Genomic DNA, 24,178 nt, shown 5'->3' with positions numbered 1-24,178 from the left:
ATACTATGAATATTGAATAGATATAATTACATTTACTGATACCTTGATAATGTCCAAATAGTCAGTAAAAATGTATTTCATAACACCGAAGAGAACTTTCTGATATGAAGTGCGACGGAAATCGAATGCTGTCGGTTGACAGTTTCGCTGGTTTTCCACAATAAGAAAACAGCACGCAAAATAGTTCTCAATGCACGTAAATGTTGTCTTGAAAAGGTAGCTTGTAAAGGGGACGTAATTTTATCTAGAAAAATCACAGAGGTACAATAATTCTTTAAATAAAAAAAGTGTGGCGAAAGATATAAAGTTTGAATTAATTTTTAGAAACAATATTTTGTATAAATCATTATGGATAGATAAAAGATGTATACTATCCATGAATAGATTGTTACCGCATACCGTGGGTTTACTTTTCTGGAATAAAAGTGAATAATGTGTTTATGCTTTTGAAATTTTGTTGGTATATTTTACCTCTAAAAACTACCATGAAAGATGTGATTTCACTATTTATCTAATGGGATGTGATTTTTAGTATCCATAGAATGAACAGTATACACTATGCATTTTGTCTGAAGTAAAATACATCCTGTACTCTTTTCTTAAGGAAGATAACACATTGGTTGATATATAAAAAAATCAAAATGGAGGCCTGAGTTTAAGAACAATTCAACTCATTATACTAAGTTTAGCATGGCCTTATGTACTCTTTCATCAATTCACATGCAATATAAAATTCATTTAAATCATTAACATTGTATTTCATTTATTAATTATTTGCTTGGTTTTTTAATTATTTTGTTAATCATTTTTGAAGAAAGTAAGTTCCAACGCGTTTTCAGTCGCTTACGATTCCAACCTTGTCAGATGGTTTTATTGCTTCCTTCACTATCATCGGCATATTGAGGTAAATGTACGTTTTAAATATAATGGAGTTTTTAACGATAATGTGTTATTGACTCATGCATAAAGATATCAGATAGGTTTCTGTAAATATACTGTTTTATACGGGTTTTTTTTTATATTTAATGATACAGTGTATAAACAATATTTCTTTTAAAACCTTAGTGTAGTTACATTGTGGCATAATACGGAAATCCTTAAAAAAATTAAATGCATTATAGATAAATAAACACTTATGCTAACAAGGTTCATGTTTCAAGTTTATATAATCATTTGTTGCCAAGTAATTGAAGTTGTCAATAGGTTTGAAATATTTCCGTCTTTATATTAATATCAATAAACAGGAACTTTCGGCATAAATGAGTATGTTTTCAGGCATGAAACATGTCTGTTTTCTTCACATTTTCAATTATCACATGTGTGTACTTTATTCTTACATCACATGTGTATATATAATTCATACATCCACATCGATGTCTGCAGTATGTTCAAATGCACGCAGGTGAGTTGATTGTAATAATTATAATTGGAAAGATTTTACATTGTTTTATACTTTCACAACACAAAGAAGGCGACTGTAACGTCAATATTTCATTATAAGCCCCTTGGAATGCTGTCCAAACTTTCGTGTAGTTGGAAACTCCTGTATAGGTAATTCGTTTTTATACATTTGTTATCAGATACATGTATTTCTTACTGAGACTCTAAAAAACAAATATTAAATGTTTTGCGTCTATCATTGTCAAGAATGTTGGCCAGGATTTCATGGCGTAGATTGTAAGGACAACTGCCCGCCTAGTTTCTACGGCAAATCATGCTCAATGATATGTGATTGTGAACCATGTGATAAAGTCATAGGATGCTCATTTACAACAGGTACATGTAAGTGTTTCTACAATACACGTTGTACGCAAATGCAAACTAATATTAAATCTAATTGCAATTTGGGCCACCAGTTACAAATGGTCAATAATTGTTTAATGATTCAAAATGTATACATACAACACAGCTACAGAATTGTAAACATAAAGAGCTGCGTACAGTTTTATTCATATTTTGCCCTGTGTAGAGGTACATTTTACATTTTATCACAAAAAATTAAAATGTAACATTAATTTAAACACAAATATTTTGAAAATATATAAATAGTTACCTGATGAGAATACCGAGAGGGTAATGTTGACGTCATAAATAGAGTATTTTCCCATATGTTTTATAAAACTTAGCAAAAGACACCAATTCTTCGGTAGTTTTTAATAGAAAAATATGCCCACAGCTATCGTTCACAATGAAGATCACATAATTAATTTATTGTGTGACATCACATGAAATATATAAATTTTATTGTAGGCGACTACTGCAAACACATTCTCTTCTTCAATCACCTCGGTTTACATTTTAAAAATATGATATAATCCTAAAGGCATTATCCTCTTTTGAAAACAGAATATATGTGTACAACATGGTGCATGCAAGTGTTAAGATGATATAATTATGTGTATTTTCATGAGATTAAAATAGATTTTTAAATTTAGTGCATTTGTTTTCAAAAACTGTACCATCTTCCTAATCTGACTAAAATCTGGGGCAGCTAAATGATAAATAATGGTTTAATAATTCAATTTAATTAAGCCCGAAAATGCTCATTTTATCCGATAATGAACAGTGATAGGTATGTGTGCGTTAACGAATAGGCATAATATAGATAAATGAATAAATATTATACGCTTTACATTCGTCATTCCTATGCAAACAACGGCGTGTTTCTAAAGGATACAATTGTAAATGGAGAAATTATGAATGTTCGATTGGAATATAGATTACGTGTTCATTAATAAATGTATCTAATTGTTAAAATTCATAGGAATGATGGGTAGTAAATAATTCGCGAAATTGACGAAACCGGTATTCATGTAGTTTTTTTCTCTTCTGTAGGGTTTCTTTGTATTGTAATAACCCCAATTATCTGCAGCTGTCCAATAAGTCAGTTAATGTACAGTTTTAACAAGTAAATTTTCTTGGACATCAGCATTGCCCGGTATGCAAGACAGCTAGAAATTTACTTAATTCGGTTTATAAAATAGTAGCGTCACTAAGATGCTTTAATTTTCGTAGCAGTACGGCACAACATGAAGAAAACTCTTGAAATGAGTTTTACAAGATATAAACTGGCATATTTTTTTTCAAATAAAACTGTAGGGAATATAATTTACAACTTATATCAGAAAATATGAATCTGTTGATAAAATGTCAAGGTTATTGGTAAAATATTATTTATTTTTCTTTCCAACATGAAGTTATAAAGACGCATCGATTTTTAAAAAAAACGCATGTTTTCTTACACAGTGTTATTTGAGATAAAATCGAAATGAAGAGGGTAATTTTAAAATTTGTCTTTGAATATGCCTAAATTGCAGAGAGTTGAATTAAAGGTCAATTTTTAAAACTTCATTTCTTGTGTACTTGTGTGTGGGGTTTTTTTTAAATAACACTAGAAAGAAATTTCTTAGAATTAATCCAATTATGATTAGATCTATCGCGCCCCGTATATCAAATGTTGTTGTTACATAACAAATACGGGGGCTTGAAAGATCTTATTTTGTTATTTTTTGAAGAGTTTAAAAAAGATAACCGATCGCGATGTTTAACGAAAACATATGCATGTGATTTTAAAATCTGATAGATAACACTAGTTCGACGACGCCTAGTCCAGAGAAAGACGAAAGTCCAACGAATTCTGCATTATGGCCTACATTGTCCGTTTTGACATCTTGTATCGTAACCTGTTTCATTTTTTGTCTAAGAATCTTCTGTATACGAAGGTAAACGTAAATGTCATTTTCTTAATTTTGTTTATTTTGAAAATGAATAATGATTGATATTTCTACTTAAAAAAATTTCAATTGGTTCATAAATTTTTGTTTGCAGACAACGGATGCTGACTAAAATACATTCTGATCTGGATGAATCTGGTAGCAAAACATTTCTAATAATCACCTCAAAAGAATTATTGTATTTAAGAATGTTGAAATAATTATCAGCTATTCTGTGTTTAACAGGTTCCAAAAATGAAATGGCTCCTTTAGAAAATAGTAGATATAGTATATCGAAAACGCCGAGGACAATTGATTCATCTCAAACATATGACACAGAGACAAGCTACGACAAATGTCACACTACAGTTTCAAACAACATGACAGAAACAACCTCACGAAATGCTTATGGATGTGACGACTCTATTGATGGAGCTTACAACATTCTAAAACTTACAGTGTCGGATAAAAATGACCACATGCAAATCCAGAATAAAAGTTCAACTCCTTTGGAAATACAAAAACATACAAACGTACACGAGGCGTCCTCAGTTTCAAACCTTGTGTCGGATAAAAATGATCATATGCAAATCCCGAATAACAGGTCAACTCCTTTGGAAATACAAAACATGACAAACGTAAAAGAGGATATATCTCAGGTGGTGTCCTCAGTTTCAAACATTGTTAAAACAGAGAAGCATGAATCAAAACCTTCAATCCATCGAGAGAAAAGGAAACATCAAAAGGAATTATTGCGGGTACTGGATGAATTCAAAAAGGGAAGCACTAGAGATAGGAAAAAGCTTAGGTATAGCTTTACAAAATCAACAGAACTGTTCTGATATATATACTTCGCGCGTTATTTCCTTATTGTGAATTGATATTGATATCAATTTTTCTGTGAAATGACATATGTTATGTGCATAACAATTAATAATTATTTACTGTTTATGAGAACATCACATGTTTTTAAGCATGTCCTATGATGCTATTCATAGGCATTATATCAGACTTGTACGCGTATGCGCATTAAGTTAATGAATGTGTGAAAAAAATGTTAGATTGACTCGTGATTCATTTATATTTTTCTCAAAGATCAAATATGTGAAAAACATGGTTAGTTAATGCAAAGGACTATGTGCGGTTTTATTCATTTTTTGTCCCTCCCCCCCCCCCCCCCAAAATCAAAGTTTTAAAAAGAGCTTTAAAAATAAAGTGAAAGATAGTTAAAATCATATTGGAAAAAAGGGTGTTAAAGGTTATCACCACAGTGACGTCATAATGTAGAAATGACGTCATGAAGATTGCATTATTTTGATAAATTGTTGTTTTGTAGCAAAATATGGGTGTTTTCCGATGGTTTTTCGACTGGGAAACATCGAGCGCAGACTTGCTCAAGTACCATTTTTAGGCATAATGTGTAAGATAGGTAAAGTTAGCTACTAGTAACTGGCTACTAGTAACTGGCTACGAGAAGTAAGAAAAGCTAGCTACTAGTAACTGGCTACGAGATTAAATAAAAGTTAGCTACTAGTAACTGGCTACTAGTAACTGGCTACGAGAAGTAAGAAAAGCTAGCTACTAGTAACTGGCTACGAGATTAAAGAAACTTGGCTTCTAGATACTTCTTACTGTCCATGGGAGAACACATACCAAGGATTTCTATTTTTGTTCTTAAGATGTACATTGCACTATATCACTGTCAATTGTCAATATATCTCAAGTAGCTGTATATATAGACTGAAGATATATGCCTGACTTGCTAATATCAACATTCTGCCGAGTCATCCACATAATATTACCACACAAATACTCAGATATCTCTCTTTATGTAGTCAGCTACTTGTGCGTTTCGTTACAAATATCTTTATTTTTTGGCTGTTTTTTCAATATATCTCAAGTAGCTGTATATATAGATTGAAGATATATGCCAGACATGCTAATATCAACATTCTGTCAAGTCATCCACATAATATTATGACACAATTACTCAGATATCTCTCTTTATGTAGTCAGCTACTTGTGCATTTCGTTACAAATATCTTCATTTTTTTGCGGTTTTATCAATATATCTCAAGTAGCTGAATATATAGATTGAAGATATATGCCAGTCTTGCTAATATCAACATTCTGTCAAGTCATCCACATAATATTACGACACAATTACTCAGATATCTCTCTTTATGTAGTCAGCTACTTGTGCATTTCGTTACAAATATCTTCATTTTTTTGCGGTTTTATCAATATATCTCAAGTAGCTGAATATATAGATTGAAGATATATGTCAGACATGCTAATATCAACATTCTGTCAAGTCATCCACATAATATGATCACACAATTACTCAGATATCTCTCTTTATGTAGTCAGCTACTTGTGCATTTCGTTATAAATATCTTCATTTTTTGGCAGTTTTGTCAATATATCTCAAGTAGCTAAATATAGAGATGTACGATATATGCCAGACATGCTAATATTAACATTCTGTCAAGTCATCCACATAATATTACGACACAATTACTCAGATATCTCTCTTTATGTAGTCAGCTAATTGTGCATTTCGTTACAAATATCTTCATTTTTTTGCGGTTTTATCAATATATCTCAAGTAGCTGAATATATAGATTGAAGATATATGCCAGACATGCTAATATCAACATTCTGTCAAGTCATCCACATAATATTACGACACAATTACTCAGATATCTCTCTTTATGTAGTCAGCTACTTGTGCATTTCGTTACAAATATCTTCATTTTTTTGCGGTTTTATCAATATATCTCAAGTAGCTGAATATATAGATTGAAGATATATGCCAGACATGCTAATATCAACATTCTGTCAAGTCATCCACATAATATGATCACACAATTACTCAGATATCTCTCTTTTTGTAGTCAGCTACTTGTGCATTTCGTTATAAATATCTTCATTTTTTGGCAGTTTTGTCAATATATCTCAAGTAGCTAAATATATAGATGTAAGATATATGCCAGACATGCTAATATTAACATTCTGTCAAGTCATCCACATAATATTACGACACAATTACTCAGATATCTCTCTTTATGTAGTCAGCTACTTGTGCATTTCGTTATAATTATCATCATTTTTTGGCAGTTTTGTCAATATATCTCAAGTAGCTAAATAGAGAGATGTACGATATATGCTAGACATGCTAATATTAACATTCTGTCAAGTCATCCACATAATATTACGACACAATTACTCAGATATCTCTCTTTATGTAGTCAGCTACTTGTGCATTTCGTTATAAATATCATCATTTTTTGGCAGTTTTGTCAATATATCTCAAGTAGCTAAATATAGAGATGTACGATATATGCCAGACATGCTAATATTAACATTCTGTCAAGTCATCCACATAATATTACGACACAATTACTCAGATATCTCTCTTTATGTAGTCAGCTACTTGTGCATTTCGTTACAAATATCTTCATTTTTTTTGCGGTTTTATCAATATATCTCAAGTAGCTGAATATATAGATGTAAGATATATGCCAGACATGCTAATATCAACATTCTGTCAAGTCATCAACATAATATTACGACACAATTACTCAGATATCTCTCTTTATGTAGTCAGCTACTTGTGCATTTCGTTACAAATATCTTCATTTTTTTGCGGTTTTATCAATATATCTCAAGTAGCTGAATATATAGATTGAAGATATATGTCAGACATGCTAATATCAACATTCTGTCAAGTCATCCACATAATATGATCACACAATTACTCAGATATCTCTCTTTTTGTAGTCAGCTACTTGTGCATTTCGTTATAAATATCTTCATTTTTTGGCAGTTTTGTCAATATATCTCAAGTAGCTAAATATATAGATGTAAGATATATGCCAGACATGCTAATATTAACATTCTGTCAAGTCATCCACATAATATTACGACACAATTACTCAGATATCTCTCTTTATGTAGTCAGCTACTTGTGCATTTCGTTACAAATATTTTCATTTCTTGGCGGTTTTGTGAATATATCTCAAGTAGCTGAATATATAGATGTAAGATATATGCCAGACATGCTAATATCAACATTCTGTCAAGTCATCCACATAATATTACCACACAATTACTCAGATATCTCTCTTGATGTAGTCAGCTACTTGTGCATTTTGTTACAAATATCTTCATATTTTTGCGGTTTTATCAATATATCTCAAGTAGCTAAATATATAGATGTAAGATATATGCCAGACATGCTAATATCAACAAAGAGAGATATCTGAGTAATTGTGTGATTATATTATGTGGATGACTTGACAGAAAGTTTATATTAGCATGTCTGGCACATATCTTCAATCTATATATTCAGCTACTTGAGATATATTGACAAAACCGCCAAAAAAAAAATGATATTTGTAACGAAATGCACAGGTACCTGACAGCATAAAGAGAGATATCTGAGTAATTGTGTGATCATATTATGTGGATGACTTGACAGAATGTTTATATTAGCAAAACTGGCATATATCTTCAATCTATATATTCAGCTACTTGAAATATATCGACAAAACCGCCAAAAAAGAATGATATTTGAAACATAATGCACAAGTAGCTGACTACATAAAGAGAGATATCTGAGTAATTGTGTGATTCTATTATGTGGATGACTTGACAGAAAGTTTATATTAGCATGTCTGGCACATATCTTCAATCTATATATTCAGTTACTTGAGATATATTGACAAAACCGCCAAAAAAATGATATTTGAAACAAAATGCACAGGTACCTGACAGCATAAAGAGAGATATCTGAGTAATTGTGTGATCATATTATGAGGATGACTTGACAGAATGTTTATATTAGCAAAACTGGCATATATCTTCAATCTATATATTCAGCTACTTGAAATATATCGACAAAACTGCCAAAAAAGAATGATATTTGAAACATAATGCACAAGTAGCTGACTACATAAAGAGAGATATCTGAGTAATTGTGTGATTCTATTATGTGGATGACTTGACAGAATGTTGATATTAGCATGTCTGGCATATATCTACAATCTATATATACAGCTACTTGAGAGATATAGACAAAGCAGCAAAAAATAAAGATATTTGTAACAAAATGCAAAAGTAGCTGACTACATAAATTGAGATATCTGAGTAATTGTGTCGTAATATTATGTGGATGACTTGAAGAAATGTTGATATAGCAAGACTGGCATATATCTGCAACCTATATATTCAGCTACTTGAAATATATCGACAAAACCGCCAAAAAGAATGATATTTGAAACATAATGCACAAGTAGCTGACTACATAAAGAGAGATATCTGAGTAATTGTGTGATAATATTACGTGGATGACTTGACATATTGTTTATATTAGCATGTCTGGCATATATCTACAATCTATATATACAGCTACTTGAGATATATAGACAAAACAGCAAAAAATAAAGATATTTGTAACAAAATGCACAAGTAGCTGACTACATCAAGAGAGATATCTGAGTAATTGTGTCATAATATTATGTGGATGACTTGACAGAAAGTTGATATTAGCATGTCTGACATATATCTTTAATCTATATATTCAGCTACTTGAGGTATATTGACAAAACCGCCAAAAAATAAAGATATTTGTAACAGAACACACTAGTAGCTGACTACATAAAGAGAGATATCTGAGTAATTGTGTGATCACATTATGTGGATGACTTGACAGAATGTTGATATTAGCATGTCTGACATATATCTTCAATCTATATATTCAGCTACTTGAGATATGTTGACAAAACTGCCAAAAATAAAGATATTTATAACGAAATGCACAAGTAGCTGACTACATCAAGAGAGATATCTGAGTAATTGTGTTGTAATATTATGTGGATGACTTGAAGAAATGTTGATATTAGCAAGACTGGCATATATCTGCAACCTATATATTCAGCTACTTGAAATATATCGACAAAACCGCCAAAAAAGAATGATATTTGAGACAAAATGCACAAGTAGCTGACTACATAAAGAGAAATATCTGAGTAATTGTGTGATTATATTACGTGGATGACTTGACATAATGTTTATATTAGCATGTCTGGCATATATCTACAATCTATATATACAGCTACTTGAGAGATATAGACAAAACAGCAAAAAATGAAGATATTTGTAACAAAATGCACAAGTAGCTGACTACATCAAGAGAGATATCTGAGTAATTGTGTCGTAATATTATGTGGATGACTTACCAGAATGTTGATATTAGCATGTCTGACATATATCTTCAATCTATATATTCAGCTACTTGAGGTATATTGACAAAACCGCCAAAAAAATGAAGATGTTTGTAACGAAATGCACAAGTAGCTGACTACATAAAGAGAGATATCTGAGTAATTGTGTCGTAATATTATGTGGATGACTTGACAAAATGTTGATTTTAGCAAGACTGGCATATATCTCCAATCTATATATTCAGCTACTTGAGATATACTGAAAAAACAGCAAAAAACTAAAGATATTTGTAACGAAATGCACAAGTAGCTGACAACATAAAGAGAGATATCTGAGTAATTGTGTGATCATATTATGTGGATGACTTGACAGAATGTTTATATTAGCAAGACTGGCATATATCTTCAATCTATATATACAGCTACTTGAGATATATAGAAAAAACAGCAAAAAATAAAGATATTTGTAACAACATGCACAAGTAGCTGACTACATAAAGAGAGATATCTGAGTAATTGTGTTGTAATATTATGTGGATGACTTGACAGAATGTTGATATTAGCATGTCTGGCATATATCTTCAATCTATATATTCAGCTACTTGAGATATGTTGACAAAACCGCCAAAAAATAAAGATATTTGTAACGAAATGCACAAGTAGCTGACTACATCAAGAGAGATATCTGAGTAATTGTGTGAAAATATTATGTAGATGACTTGACAGAATGTTGATATTAGCAAGACTGGCATATATCTGCAACCTATATATTCAGCTACTTGAAATATATCGACAAAACCGCCAAAAAAGAATGATATTTGAAACAAAATGCACAAGTAGCTGACTACATAAAGAGAGATATCTGAGTAATTGTGTGATAATATTATGTGGATGACTTGACAGAATGTTTATATTAGCATGTCTGGCATATATCTACAATCTATATATTCAGCTACTTGAGAGATATAGACAAAACAGCAAAAAATAAAGATATTTGTAACAAAATGCACAAGTAGCTGACTACATCAAGAGAGATATCTGAGTAATTGTGTCGTAATATTATGTGGATGACTTAACAGAATGTTGATATTAGCATGTCTGACATATATCTTCAATCTATATATTCAGCTACTTGAGGTATATTGACAAAACAGCCAAAAAATAAAGATATTTGTAACGAAACGCACAAGTAGCTGACTACATAAAGAGAGATATCTGAGTAATTGTGTCGTAATATTATGTGGATGACTTGACAGAGTGTTGATTTTAGCAAGACTGGCATATATCTTACATCTATATATTCAGCTACTTGAGATATGTTGACAAAACTGCAAAAAAAGAATGATATTTGTAACGAAATGCACAAGTAGCTGACTACATCAAGAGAGATATCTGAGTAATTGTGTTGTAATATTCTGTGGATGACTTGAAGAAATGTTGATATTAGCAAGACTGGCATATATCTGCAACCTATATATTCAGCTACTTGAAATATATCGACAATACCGCCAAAAAAGAATGATATTTGAGACAAAATGCACAAGTAGCTGACTACATAAAGAGAGATATCTGAGTAATTGTGTGATTATATTACGTGGATGACTTGACATAATGTTTATATTAGCAAAACTGGCATATATCTTCAATCTATATATTCAGCTACTTGAAATATATCGACAAAACCGCCAAAAAAGAATGATATTTCAAACATAATGCACAAGTAGCTGACTACATAAATTGAGATATCTGAGTAATTGTGTGATTCTATTATGTGGATGACTTGACAGAATGTTGATATTAGCATGTCTGGCATATATCTACAATCTATATATACAGCTACTTGAGAGATATAGACAAAACAGCAAAAAATAAAGATATTTGTAACAAAATGCAAAAGTAGCTGACTACATAAATTGAGATATCTGAGTAATTGTGTCGTAATATTATGTGGATGACTTGAAGAAATGTTGATATAGCAAGACTGGCATATATCTGCAACCTATATATTCAGCTACTTGAGATATATAGACAAAACAGCAAAAAATAAAGATATTTGTAACAAAATGCACAAGTAGCTGACTACATCAAGAGAGATATCTGAGTAATTGTGTCGTAATATTATGTGGATGACTTGACAGAATGTTGATATTAGCATGTCTGACATATATCTTCAATCTATATATTCAGCTACTTGAGGTATATTGACAAAACCGCCAAAAAATAAAGATATTTGTAACGGAACACACTAGTAGCTGACTACATAAAGAGAGATATCTGAGTAATTGTGTGATTATATAACGTGGATGACTTGACATAATGTTTATATTAGCATGTCTGGCATATATCTACAATCTATATATACAGCTACTTGAGAGATATAGACAAAACAGCAAAAAATAAAGATATTTGTAACAAAATGCACAAGTAGCTGACTACATCAAGAGAGATATCTGAGTTATTGTGTCGTAATATTATGTGGATGAATTGAAAAAATTTTGATATTAGCATGTCTGACATATATCTTCAATCTTTATATTCAGCTACTTGAGATATATTGACAAAACTGCCAATAAAGAATGTTATTTGTAACGAAATGCACAAGTAGCTGATTACATAAAGAGAGATATCTGAGTAATTGTGTCGTAATATTATGTGGATGACTTAACAGAATGTTGATATTAGCATTTTTGACACATATCTTCAATCTATATATTCAGCTACTTGAGATATATTGACAAAACCAGCAAAAAATAAAGATATTTGTAACGAAACGCACAAGTAGCTGACTACATAAATTGAGATATCTGAGTAATTGTGTCGTAATATTATGTGGATGACTTGACAAAATGTTGATATTAGCATGTCTGGCATATATCTTTAATCTATATATTCAGCTACTTGAGATATATTGACAAAACTGCCAAAAATAAAGATATTTGTAACGAAATGCACAAGTAGCTGACTACATCAAGAGAGATATCTGAGTAATTGTGTTGTAATATTATGTGGATGACTCGGCAGAATGTTGATATTAGCAAGTCAGGCATATATCTTCAGTCTATATATACAGCTACTTGAGATATATTGACAATTGACAGTGATATAGTGCAATGTACATCTTAAGAACAAAAATAGAAATCCTTGGTATGTGTTCTCCCATGGACGGTAAGAAGTATCTAGAAGCCAAGTTTCTTTAATCTCGTAGCCATTTACTAGTAGCTAGCTTTTCTTACTTCTCGTAGCCAGTTACTAGTAGCTAACTTTTATTTAATCTCGTAGCCAGTTACTAGTAGCTAGCTTTTTTTACTTCTCGTAGCCAGTTACTAGTAGCCAGTTACTAGTAGCTAACTTTACCTATCTTAATGTGTATAACTATCTGAAGAAAAATATATGTTAAAATCGCACTTGAGCAGACCTGCGCACTATACTTCCGAATGCAAAATATAGAGCAAAAATATGAATATTTTCATTTGTTTGCAAATTTGCGGGAATTAGGTCATTTAGATAACGTCATAGATAAACAGCAAACAAGCAATGAAGACTAAAATTAAGATTAAAGTTATAGGCATCCTCTATACAATGATTTGTAAAGATTTGATTTTTATACGATACTATTTAAAAAATTGGTTGAAATCGGGGGCAGATATTTGACCATACCGGACATAGTCCTTTGTATAATAGTACCTATTTTTTCATCGACAAAAAAATGCATCTCTCAATACTGTACTTCATCTAAATATCACCATTTTCCAAAACATGATAGCAATTGTTTATACTTTGTAAAGACATCGTTTACTGTATTGAAAGACATTTGTTATGTTTCACAAACTAAGATTTGTTTGTGCTTTTGTTGATATCATTAAAATAGTTGATCATAAAAGAAAATGTTTATTTTGATCTATGGAACGTTTTAATTTTCAAATTTTATCAATGTAACGATATATACATAACTGATACAATAAAACAACATATGTACTTATATAGTTTTGAGCTACTAAGAATGAGCCATCACCATCCTTACAACATTTAAAGAATCAATGAATAAATAAAAAAAGCTATATGATGATAGAAAAATGAAGTCTGATAGCGAAATTTTAACAGCTGGTGCAACATAAACAATTCCTTTGTAACATATGATACTAAAATCTAACAAATAACATATTACATTTCCAAACATGAATTAATGGAAACAAAACATAAACATTATTGCGTTGTTAAAACTTACATGCACCATATTTTTTTTAATTGTAAAATTCTGTGCAAAACCATAGAAAGCAATGACTCTCTTTAATTTCATATCAAAACAAATAATAAATTCTACAAAGTGAAAACTTCCTCACTTATCCATAGTTATTACAATAAATTGACATAACAAGGCTCTCAAAACTCTTTGAATGTCATACTTTGATGAAAGAACTTTAAGTGATTGTAGTTATCATATTGTCCGCTGTCGATTTCAATCAACAACTTCGTTGCTTTCACTCTGGTCACATGTTTCCGTTGCTGACATTTGCTCGTCATCATTGACAGGAAAATTCAAGAGAAAAAGTGTACGAATATTCTCCATATTTTCCTCTGTCGCATCGTCTGCCTCAACAGTTTCTGATTCTTCTCCGGACCCTACATTTATGGTTGGGATCGGCAGAAGACTAGACATATCAGGTGTCTGAATTATTCCTACGTTTCTGCGTCGTTCGCGACCATAGTTTGGTTTATCTAATTCTTTTTCGTGAAGCATCTGCTGAAGAGTCATTCCTTTTGCCATAGCGCCTTTTCTTCGTGCTCGAATTTCTCCTAACTTAAGTGGCACGTCATCTTAAAATAAAGGTAATACAGAATAAGTTTATGATACAACAGTGTTTTAAACTTATACCAGGTATTACGATAGGACAAAATTTATCCCTCATATATTAAACATTACATTAAACCCTTCAACACATCCATTAATTATAATTCATTCGGTTTTTTTAATATGAGAAATGATATCATTGGATATGTTTTAGTAAAGACAAAACAATAATAGATAAGCTATCAAATCAAAAAATACAACATTAACATTTTGTAATTACAATATCTATAACAAAATGATGATTATCGTTTTTACAAGATATATATTTTTTTTTTACAAAATACTAGGTCTACTTATACAAACAAAAGCTGCAATAATCATTTGCATATATCTATGTAAATTAATTTCACAATTAAACGTGGTGTGGTACAATAAAAAAGAATTAAATGGAAAAAACTTTGAATATAAATCTAATACATGGTTACATTACTGAGTATTTCAACAATGCAGATAATGTTTAACACAACTAGATGCATGCAAAGTGTCAGACACAATAGAATACAGTATATATTTCAAAATATCCCATTACTAAAATACTGTAGGTAGGCGCCATTTTTGTCCCAATGCAGTTCCCTTGATTTGTTTGTAAAAATCTCCATCAAAATGAAATGTGTTGTTTTCCAAAAAAACTTTATTGAATCTAAAATTAAGTCTGGTGAAAAGTCTCTCGGAATAAGCTCTCGGTGTTTTTCTATCCAAAACTTTATAGCTTGCAATCCAAAATCATGTGTAATATATGTATATAAACTAGAAACATCAAATGCTACTAGAATAGATTTTGTGTCTGTTGCTTTAGGAATTTTGTTGAGGAAATCCAGGTTACCCGAATGTAACTACATTGTAGGGACTTTTTCACATTTAATCTTTAGTAAAATGTCTACAAATTAAAGTTGCTCAGTCTATGTATTGGGCATGCTGGGCCCGCAACAATTGGTCGAAGTTTCAGATCCAAGGGTTCAGTAGTAGTAATAGATGCTTGATACTGATCTTTAATAGCGGTTTTAATATTATTAGATTTATGTATTCTAAGAGTGTCATCAATTTTGCTAGTTTTCATTTTGTAAGATTTGTAAGATAATCCAGTTCCGTATCTTTCAATAAATGTTCATATTTTATTAATAGGCGTTTCAAATCTCTCATGATATTCTTGTCGGGATTTTCTGGTAATTTTACATAAAAGTTATCGTCACTTAGATCTTTAAGAACAAGGGTTTTATAAAAAGTTTTGTCCATACACACAATTGCTCATCCTTTATCAGCTTCCTTGAGAATGCTTTCATCTTCATTTTGTAAGTTTTGCAGAGCTTTCTTCTGTTTGACGCTTAAATTATGTTTAACAGGTTTTCTGTTTTGTAGTTTTCAGACTATCAATGTAAAATCCAGGAAGCGCTAGTAAATGGAAATTTTGGAACTGTGCATTTTCTTTTTTATTTTTTTTATTATATATATATAAACAAGTTGCTGTCCTTTAAAAAAGGACTACAATACGTGGACCATTTGCATGTGTTTCCAACAAAAACGTGAAAGCCTTAAGATTATCAGAGATTCCACCGACTCTAGCCCTCTGCCTTTTACCACTAAATGTGTACGTTGTATTACGTATACATGTACATGTATGTATAGCCCTGACTTTTTATCTCAGAATTTTAAGGGTTCATACTTCTAAAATAATTATGATCTATCTATGAATGAAGATTGCATGTATAGTATCAGGCATTCGGTGAATTCTACTATTTGCGCACACATTACGATTAGCACTACTTTGTTAACAATGCAGTGACAGCTTTGTGTAAATTAAAAATTTCATATTTTGATGCATTTTTCTTGAGATTTAAACTTTTATACAGTGACATAATTATTCAATCATACTTAAATGCTTAAAAAAATTTAATCGGGAAGTTCTCTAGCTTCGCCTACTATAAAAGTAAAGTTAAGTTACATGTGTATTCGGAAAACAACAAAACATTGCAAATTATGCTATTTGATGCATGTTGTAGTTTCGGCATAACATTAACTTATCTCATAATATTGATAGTTCATATCACATGCCAATCTTTCTTCAAAAGGAATACTTTGTTTCTGTACTGTTTACCGACAACTTTACAATTACAGCGCCTTTGAACTTATGTGTGCATATGGCACGGAATCCCGATCCCGATTCAGATAAACGTGTGCTAGCCTGGTTCCCTGAGCTACCCACTACGCACAGGAACCAGGCTAGCTCATGCGCAGGCTGAATTTTCCCCATAGCATCCGGTTTAACCTCGCTTATATATTTTCTGCGTGGACCTCAGGGTCCACGCAATAAAGCACTGAATAGAATCAACAACATTAAGCATCTTCAAAGTGTCGGATCTAATATATAGATACTAAGCCAGTAAACTGAATATATAAAGCACTAAAAATGACTAACGACACGAACAATAGATATTGTCAAATTTTCGGGACAACCAGTCCCTTCTTCATGACAAAAGAAATACATTACGTGGGGAAAACAAAGAAAACAAAATCTAGAGCTACTATTCAAACTACTAAAGAAACTATAAACAGCACAACTACATTATAAACAGTTTTAGTTCACATTCTTAAAGGACTTTTTGACAATGCGTCCAATCGCTCTAAAGTAATCAATCGACACACACCTTTTGGATCTCTATGAGCATGTATCCGAATAGCAACCATTAAGACTTTTTGCCTTTCTTTGGGCATAAATCAAAATGGAGAGGTCTTCTTTAACATATCAATATATTATACAAACGATTCAAACAACTTGACGTCCACAATGTTTATTACTTACTACTATATATTCAATAAAAACTGTCATGTGAGAAACAAAAGTCATGTGATCAGCGTCGTTTCTCCGCCTAAAAACGGAAGTGAGAATATCAAAGGCTCCTTTTATACATATATTTTTTTTACCCTTATGGACCCGGTAAGTCTGGTATTATCTTGGATGGATCGCTGCATCATGATGATTTTATACCAATTATCTCCAAGTAAAATGCATTAGAAATCGGTTTTTCAAAAAATGTTTTATTGTATTTATAAACACTTAATTCTTTTAAGACCTAATTGTAATTACATTAATGCATTATAACGGATTATTTTTTTTATTTTATGTTAAAAATTATATCATATATGAAAAACACTTATGCAAACTAGGTTCAAGTTAAAAAGCTCAAGTATATATCATAATAATAATTTGCCCTATGATTGACTTTGTCAACAACTATAGAGTGTTTCCGTCTTAATATTTACGTGAATAAACTGAAACATTCGTCAAAAATAAATAGATTTTCTGTTATACAAGATGTCTGTGATATTCAAATATTACTTCATTACATTTGTAAATAAAGTTCATGCATACACAGAGCTGATTGGAGTATGTTCAAATGTGTCAAATGGGTATGAAAACTGTATGTAAATGTTAATTAATACATTTTTCATAGATTGTGTATTTTATAACAAAAGTAAAGCAACATTAACGTCATGTTTTTAGAAGCCGCTTGGAATGTTGTGAAAACTATCGACGCGTTGGGAACTCTTGTGTAGATAATCTGTTTTTTGTTGTTTTTGTTATCACTTTTTTTAATTTATACCCGAAAAACGAAATATTAAATGTTTTGCATTATTCATTGGCAAGAATGTTGGCCGGGAACTCATGGGATAGATTGTAGGGATAACTGTCTTCCTATTTTTTTTACGGCAGATTATGCTAAGAGAAATGTGGCTGTGAACCATGTGACAGAGTCATAGGATGCTTAATTACAACTGGTAAGTGTTTCTACAATACACCTACGCAAATAAATCAATAGTATTTAATGATTCAAAATCCGAGAACTGCCAATCTGTCAGATATTGGATGGTTCAATGCGCCTTTGCGTTAACACATATGCAGTATTAGTTCGACAAAAACGTTTTAATTTTTAACATTCCAATAAATGCACACTGTGACAAGAAACAAGCGTACGCAAAAAATGGTCACTTTATATATTTGTTATTCATGTAAAAAAAAAAAGGTAGTTCGTGGCGGGTAGGATGCAGTTGAAATAGAGAATGTGTGACTGGAATTTATGATTTGTTTTGTACAAATGTATCCGATTTCTTCAATTTATAATGATGATGTATTGAAAAAAGTCAGCGAAATTGGAGATCACTTCTGTTGCGATTCAGTGTATTTGTGTTTCTATCAATTATCTGCAGCTGTAAATTCAGTCACGGTTTAAAACAATTTACATGTAGTAAGTAGAAACGTATTTGACAGCTACTGGTAACGTTATACCCGTGCTGCAGGGCCGCTTTTACAATTTCAAACATTGTTAGTGCAGTGGACCATGTATTGAAAAACCTATAACTAATTGCGAGGAAAGGAAACCACAGAAAAAATTATTGCGAACGCCAGGTGTTTTCATAAAATGATATTCAAGAGACGGAGAAAACCGTAAGTATAGCTTACAAAGTCAATTGTAATGACACATGTATATCCTCGACGTATGACTCAGGGATGTGATTTTTCAGCGGATCCACTGATAATAGCAGATTTGAAAATCAAAATGTCCATATAAGAGATGAGAACAGGATCACTATTGAATGAATTCCTTCTTTTACCTCTGCTGTTTAAACACCTGATGCTTTTCTTGTTCTACATTCATTTTTTTTAAGATTTTATACACTGAGAAGATTAATTCTTTCAATTTGCTGTTGTAAAAATTATGTGCCCAATTAGCCTTCTTAATGTATTATATAAAATTGCTTCAGGTTGCATTGCTAATAGAATAAAAACTGTATTATATAAATTAATTAATGAAGACCAAACTGGGTTTTTAAAAGGTAGATTTATTGGAGAAAATGTTAGAATGATATATGATATAATGCAATATACTGAACAAAATCAGATCCCCAGCCTTCTAATGTTAATTGATTTTGAAAAAGCTTTTGATACTATCTCTTGGAAATTTATATACCAAACACTGGACTTCTTTAATTTTGGGATTTCAATCAAAAACTGGATCCAAACTTTTTATAGTGATATTAAATCTTGTGTTATACAAAATGGAATTGCCTCTGATTATTTTTTTCCTCAAAGAGGATGTAGACAGGGTGACCCAATTTCCCCATATCTTTTTCTGCTATGTGCTGAGGTTCTAGGGATTTTGATTCGAAATAAAAAAGAAATTCGTGGAATTGAAATTGATGGTGTAGAATACAAACTTTCGCAATATGCTGATGACACTTCAATAATATTAGATGGATCACCTCAGTCCATGGATGGTATTTTAAGAGAACTTGATTATTTTGCATGCATATCTGGTCTAAAAATTAAATTCTCCAAAACTAAAATGGTATGGATCGGAAGTAAAAAAAATTTCAAAAGAAGTTTTTAACCACTCGCGATGGAAGCTTAACTGGAATAATCCCACTTTTGATCTACTCGGTGTTAAATTTTCTGTTAATTTGAATGAAATGGTAGAACTAAATTACCCATCAAAATTTTTGGAAGTAACCCGTTTGATAAAGCAATGGAAATTAAGAAATCTTACAACAGTTGGAAGATTGACTGTGATTAAAACTCTGATAATACCAAAACTTAACCACTTAATCCTAACTATACCAAAACCTAGTGTAGAATACCTTCAACAGTTTGAGAAAGAAATTTACATTTTTTTATGGGGAGGCAAGGTCCATAAGGTAAAGAAAAACATTATAATTCAAGATTACAGATATGGGGGATTAAAAATGATAGACTATATGGAATTTGTTTGTGCATTGAAATCTACATGGATAAGAAGACTTATCCACTCTAATACAAAGTGGGTAAAACTTTTTGAATCAGAATTAGGATTAAAAAAAGAAACCCTATGGAAAAAAGGTTCAGACTTTATTACCAATATTAGCAATAAGACAAGTAACAAGTTTTGGAAAGAAGTTTTATTAGATTGGGTTAAAATTGTTATGTCCTATAGCCAAAATGACATAAAAGTACTTAATGAACATATATGGTTTAATCCTAATATTAAAATTAATAACTCATCAATTTTTATTAAGAATTAATTCAACTGTGGTTATAAATTTATTAAAGATTTGATGACAGAAGAAGGCAATTTTGTAAGCCTTGAAACTCTTGAAAACTCAAATGTTAAGACCAATTTTCTGGAATATAGGAGTTTGAAAGGAGCAGTTTTTGAAAGATTAAAAGCCTTAAATAATAATAAGGTAGAATATGGAACATTTATTCCAAATTCTCTCAGTATTTTTTATAAACAAAGCAAAGGATGTAAGGATATGTATTATGTACTCATCGATAACAAAAAAGAATCAATTCGTTCAGTAAAGAAGTGGACAGAAAGTGGATTTGCTTATACAGAAATAGAATGGAATAATATTTTTGAACTCCCATTTAAAACCTCGAAAGAATCCAAATTTCAATGGTTGCAATTCCAGATTTTACAAAGAATTTTGCCAACAAATGAGTACCTTTTCAAACTCAATATAATTGATTCGCCAGCCTGCTCTTTCTGTAATCAAGATATAGAAACTATAGAACATTTATTTGTGGACTGTTTTCATGTCAAAGAAATATGGCTCTACTTTGAAGAATGGTTAAGAAGCAAGTTTAATTTTTTAATGACATTTGATAAAAAAAACTATACTTTTTGGTAAATTTAAAAACAGAAATATGTATAGACTTCAAAACATATTGATTCTTACAGTAAAACAATTTATTTTTGCCAGTAAGTATAAGAATGTCCCAAACTCTCGACACTTATGTTAAAACAAACAGTCACTGATAGAATACATATTGAGAAACTACTGTTGTTGAAGAATTGTAAATTTGCTGAGTATGAAAAGTATTGGCAAACTATTTGCGATTTGTTATAAAATGTGTTTATAATAGTTGTATAAGTAAATTCTTGACATATATATGTTCATGAAAGGTAATCAATGTATGTAAAAAAGGTTAATTTTTATTTGTGTTTTATCAAGTTTCTCAAATCATCGAGAACATGCATAAAGAGAATATATATTATAAAAATGAAATCATCTCATCGCTTTTTTCGTGTAATAAAGGTATCACGTACCAATGTATAAGATATTATTATGAATAAATTAAAATATCAAATAATGTATACGTTTCATAGCAATGTACACATACTTTTGTAAAACAATTTGTTTTTAAAACTTTTAAATTTTCGATTTTTTGTACCATACAGCTGCAGATATAGATTTATTTATCAGTTCATTCTGGAAATTTTATAATGTATTTATCGATGTTTTGAAGAGAAAAAAAATAACATTAAGCGGTTCCTTGATAATTTTATTTCTGTTTTATAAATCTTTTCTCATATATGTTTTCTTTTAAGGTCTTTTTCTATGCATATATTACAGTATATCCGGAAAATTTCGCGATGATCTAATTTTGGGTTGTTTCGTGATCTCTTTTAAATCGCAAATAATTAAATACGCAGAAATTTTATCCTATATCGTTTTCTATAACAAACTTTTTAAATCGCAAAAAATAACTGATGCAAATTTAAAATATTTCCCATTTTCGCAAAACAACCCGGATATACAGTATAACACTCATACTAGGTTTTATTGTATTTTACTCACTAAACAAAGAATATAATTATAATGACATAATTGTATTTTGTAAGCAATAACTTACTAAAAAAATTAAAAGTGGAAACAGACTATAAAATTTAGTACATATAACCACATTTGCCAACTGTATCGACACCTTGCTTAAGTCCAAATAGTCAGTAAATATATGTATTTTATATCATCAAAAAGAACAATTTGTCGATGATGCAGAGTTTCTTCCTAGTTTGCCTGCATGTTGGAGTTATCGGGCTTTGAATTGGACAATCTTAAAAATATTTCTGATATGAAGTGCGAGAGTAATCAAATGCTGTCGGTCGACAGTTTCGTTGGTTTTCCACAATAGGAAAACAGCGCGCAAAATATTTCTGAATACATGCAAACGTTGTCTTAAGTAGCAGGTAAAGTAGACCTAACTTTATCTAGAAAATAAGCACAGAGGTACAATTATTCTTTTTTAAAAAAATGTGACGAAAGATATAAATTTTAAATCAATTTTTGGAAACAATACTTGGATAAATCATTATGGATAAATGAAAGATGTATACTATCCATGAATGGATTGTAACAGCATACTCTGGTTTTACTTTTCTGGAATAAAATTGAACAATGTGTTTATGCTGTTGAAATCTCGTTGGTACATTTTACCTCTAAAGGCTATCAGTATGAGATATGTTTTCACTATTTATATGATGGGGTGTGATTTTCGGAATCCACAGAGAGAACGATGTACACAATGTATTTTGTGTGAATTTGAAGAAATCCTGTTCTCTTTTCTTTAGCAAGATAAAATGTTGGCTGATATAATAACATTAAAAATCTGAGTTTAGAAATCAATTCAACTCAATGTACTAGGTTAACCGTGGGCTAATGTACTCTTTCATTAATTGACATACAAAATGATGTTCATTCAAATGATGAAGATTTTATTCCTTTGAAATTATTTTCTTGGTTTTAATTATTTTGACAATCGTTTTGAAAAAAAGTAAGTTCCAACGCGTTTTCAGTCGCTTAGGATTCTAATCTTGTTTTATAGCTTCCTTCACCATCATCGGTATGTTGAAGTAAATATAGGTAAATAAATATTGGTGTTTTTAACGATAATGTGTTATTGACTTGTGCATAAAGATATTACATATGTTTCTGTATGTATAATTTTTTATATGGTTTAAATATTTAATGATATAAAAACAATATATAAACAATATTTTAAGCCCTAAGTGTAGCTACACTGTGGCTTAAAATGGATAAATTAAATGCATCATAGATATATTAACACTTATGATAACAAAGTTCATATTTGTATAACTCAAGTTTATAAATAATGATTTGTTGCCAAGTAATTAAATGTGTCAATAGGTTTGAAATATTTCCGTCTTCATATTAATATGAATAAACATAAACATTCGGCATAAATGAGCATGCTTTCAGGCATGAAACATGTCTGGGTTTGTTCAGGTTTTCAATTATCACATGTGGATATATTATTCATTCATCACATATATGTATAGTATTCATATATCCACATCGACTGGAGTATGTTCAAATGTAAGCAGGTAAGTTAATTGAAATGCTATTTGGAAAGATTTTACGTTGTTTTACACTTTTGTTACACAAGAAAGGCAACTTTAACGTCTATATCTCATTATAAGTCAGTTGGAATGTTGTCCAAACTATCGTGTCGTTGGAAACTCCTGTGTAGGTAATTCGTCTTTGTTTATCTATTATTAGATACATGCATTTCTTATTTCTTCTCCAAAAAAACAAATATAAAATGTTTTGCATTGGTT

At 30.7% G+C, this 24,178-nt stretch overlaps 2 protein-coding genes across 4 annotated transcripts in view; one reads left to right on the top strand and one right to left on the bottom strand.

The window, feature by feature from the left end:
* Positions 1–4,886, top strand: part of LOC105319503 (uncharacterized) — a 46,256-nt gene extending 41,370 nt beyond the window's left edge. Inside the window, exons 1-5 of one of the 3 annotated variants that reach the window (XM_066067947.1) lie at positions 1,069–1,551; positions 1,648–1,782; positions 3,584–3,722; positions 3,829–3,872; positions 3,960–4,886. In XM_066067947.1, the coding sequence (XP_065924019.1) occupies positions 1,722–1,782; positions 3,584–3,722; positions 3,829–3,872; positions 3,960–4,555 (840 nt within the window). In that variant the 5' untranslated portion in view covers positions 1,069–1,551; positions 1,648–1,721 and the 3' untranslated portion in view covers positions 4,556–4,886. Of the gene's footprint in view, positions 1–1,068; positions 1,552–1,576; positions 1,783–3,583; positions 3,723–3,828; positions 3,873–3,959 lie in introns of those variants that run through there. The other 2 variants (XM_066067946.1, XM_066067945.1) reach the window with 2 other exon arrangements.
* Positions 1–24,178, bottom strand: part of LOC105319498 (malignant fibrous histiocytoma-amplified sequence 1 homolog) — a 110,306-nt gene that overhangs the window by 31,677 nt on the left and 54,451 nt on the right. The gene's annotated exons all lie outside the window — the stretch shown is intronic.

Source organism: Magallana gigas, chromosome 8, assembly GCF_963853765.1.
Source record: "Magallana gigas chromosome 8, xbMagGiga1.1, whole genome shotgun sequence".
In the NCBI taxonomy this organism is placed as follows: domain Eukaryota; kingdom Metazoa; phylum Mollusca; class Bivalvia; order Ostreida; family Ostreidae; genus Magallana; species Magallana gigas.
The sequence above is the reverse complement of the archived record's forward strand: the minus strand, read 5'-3'. Positions and strand labels throughout refer to the sequence as shown.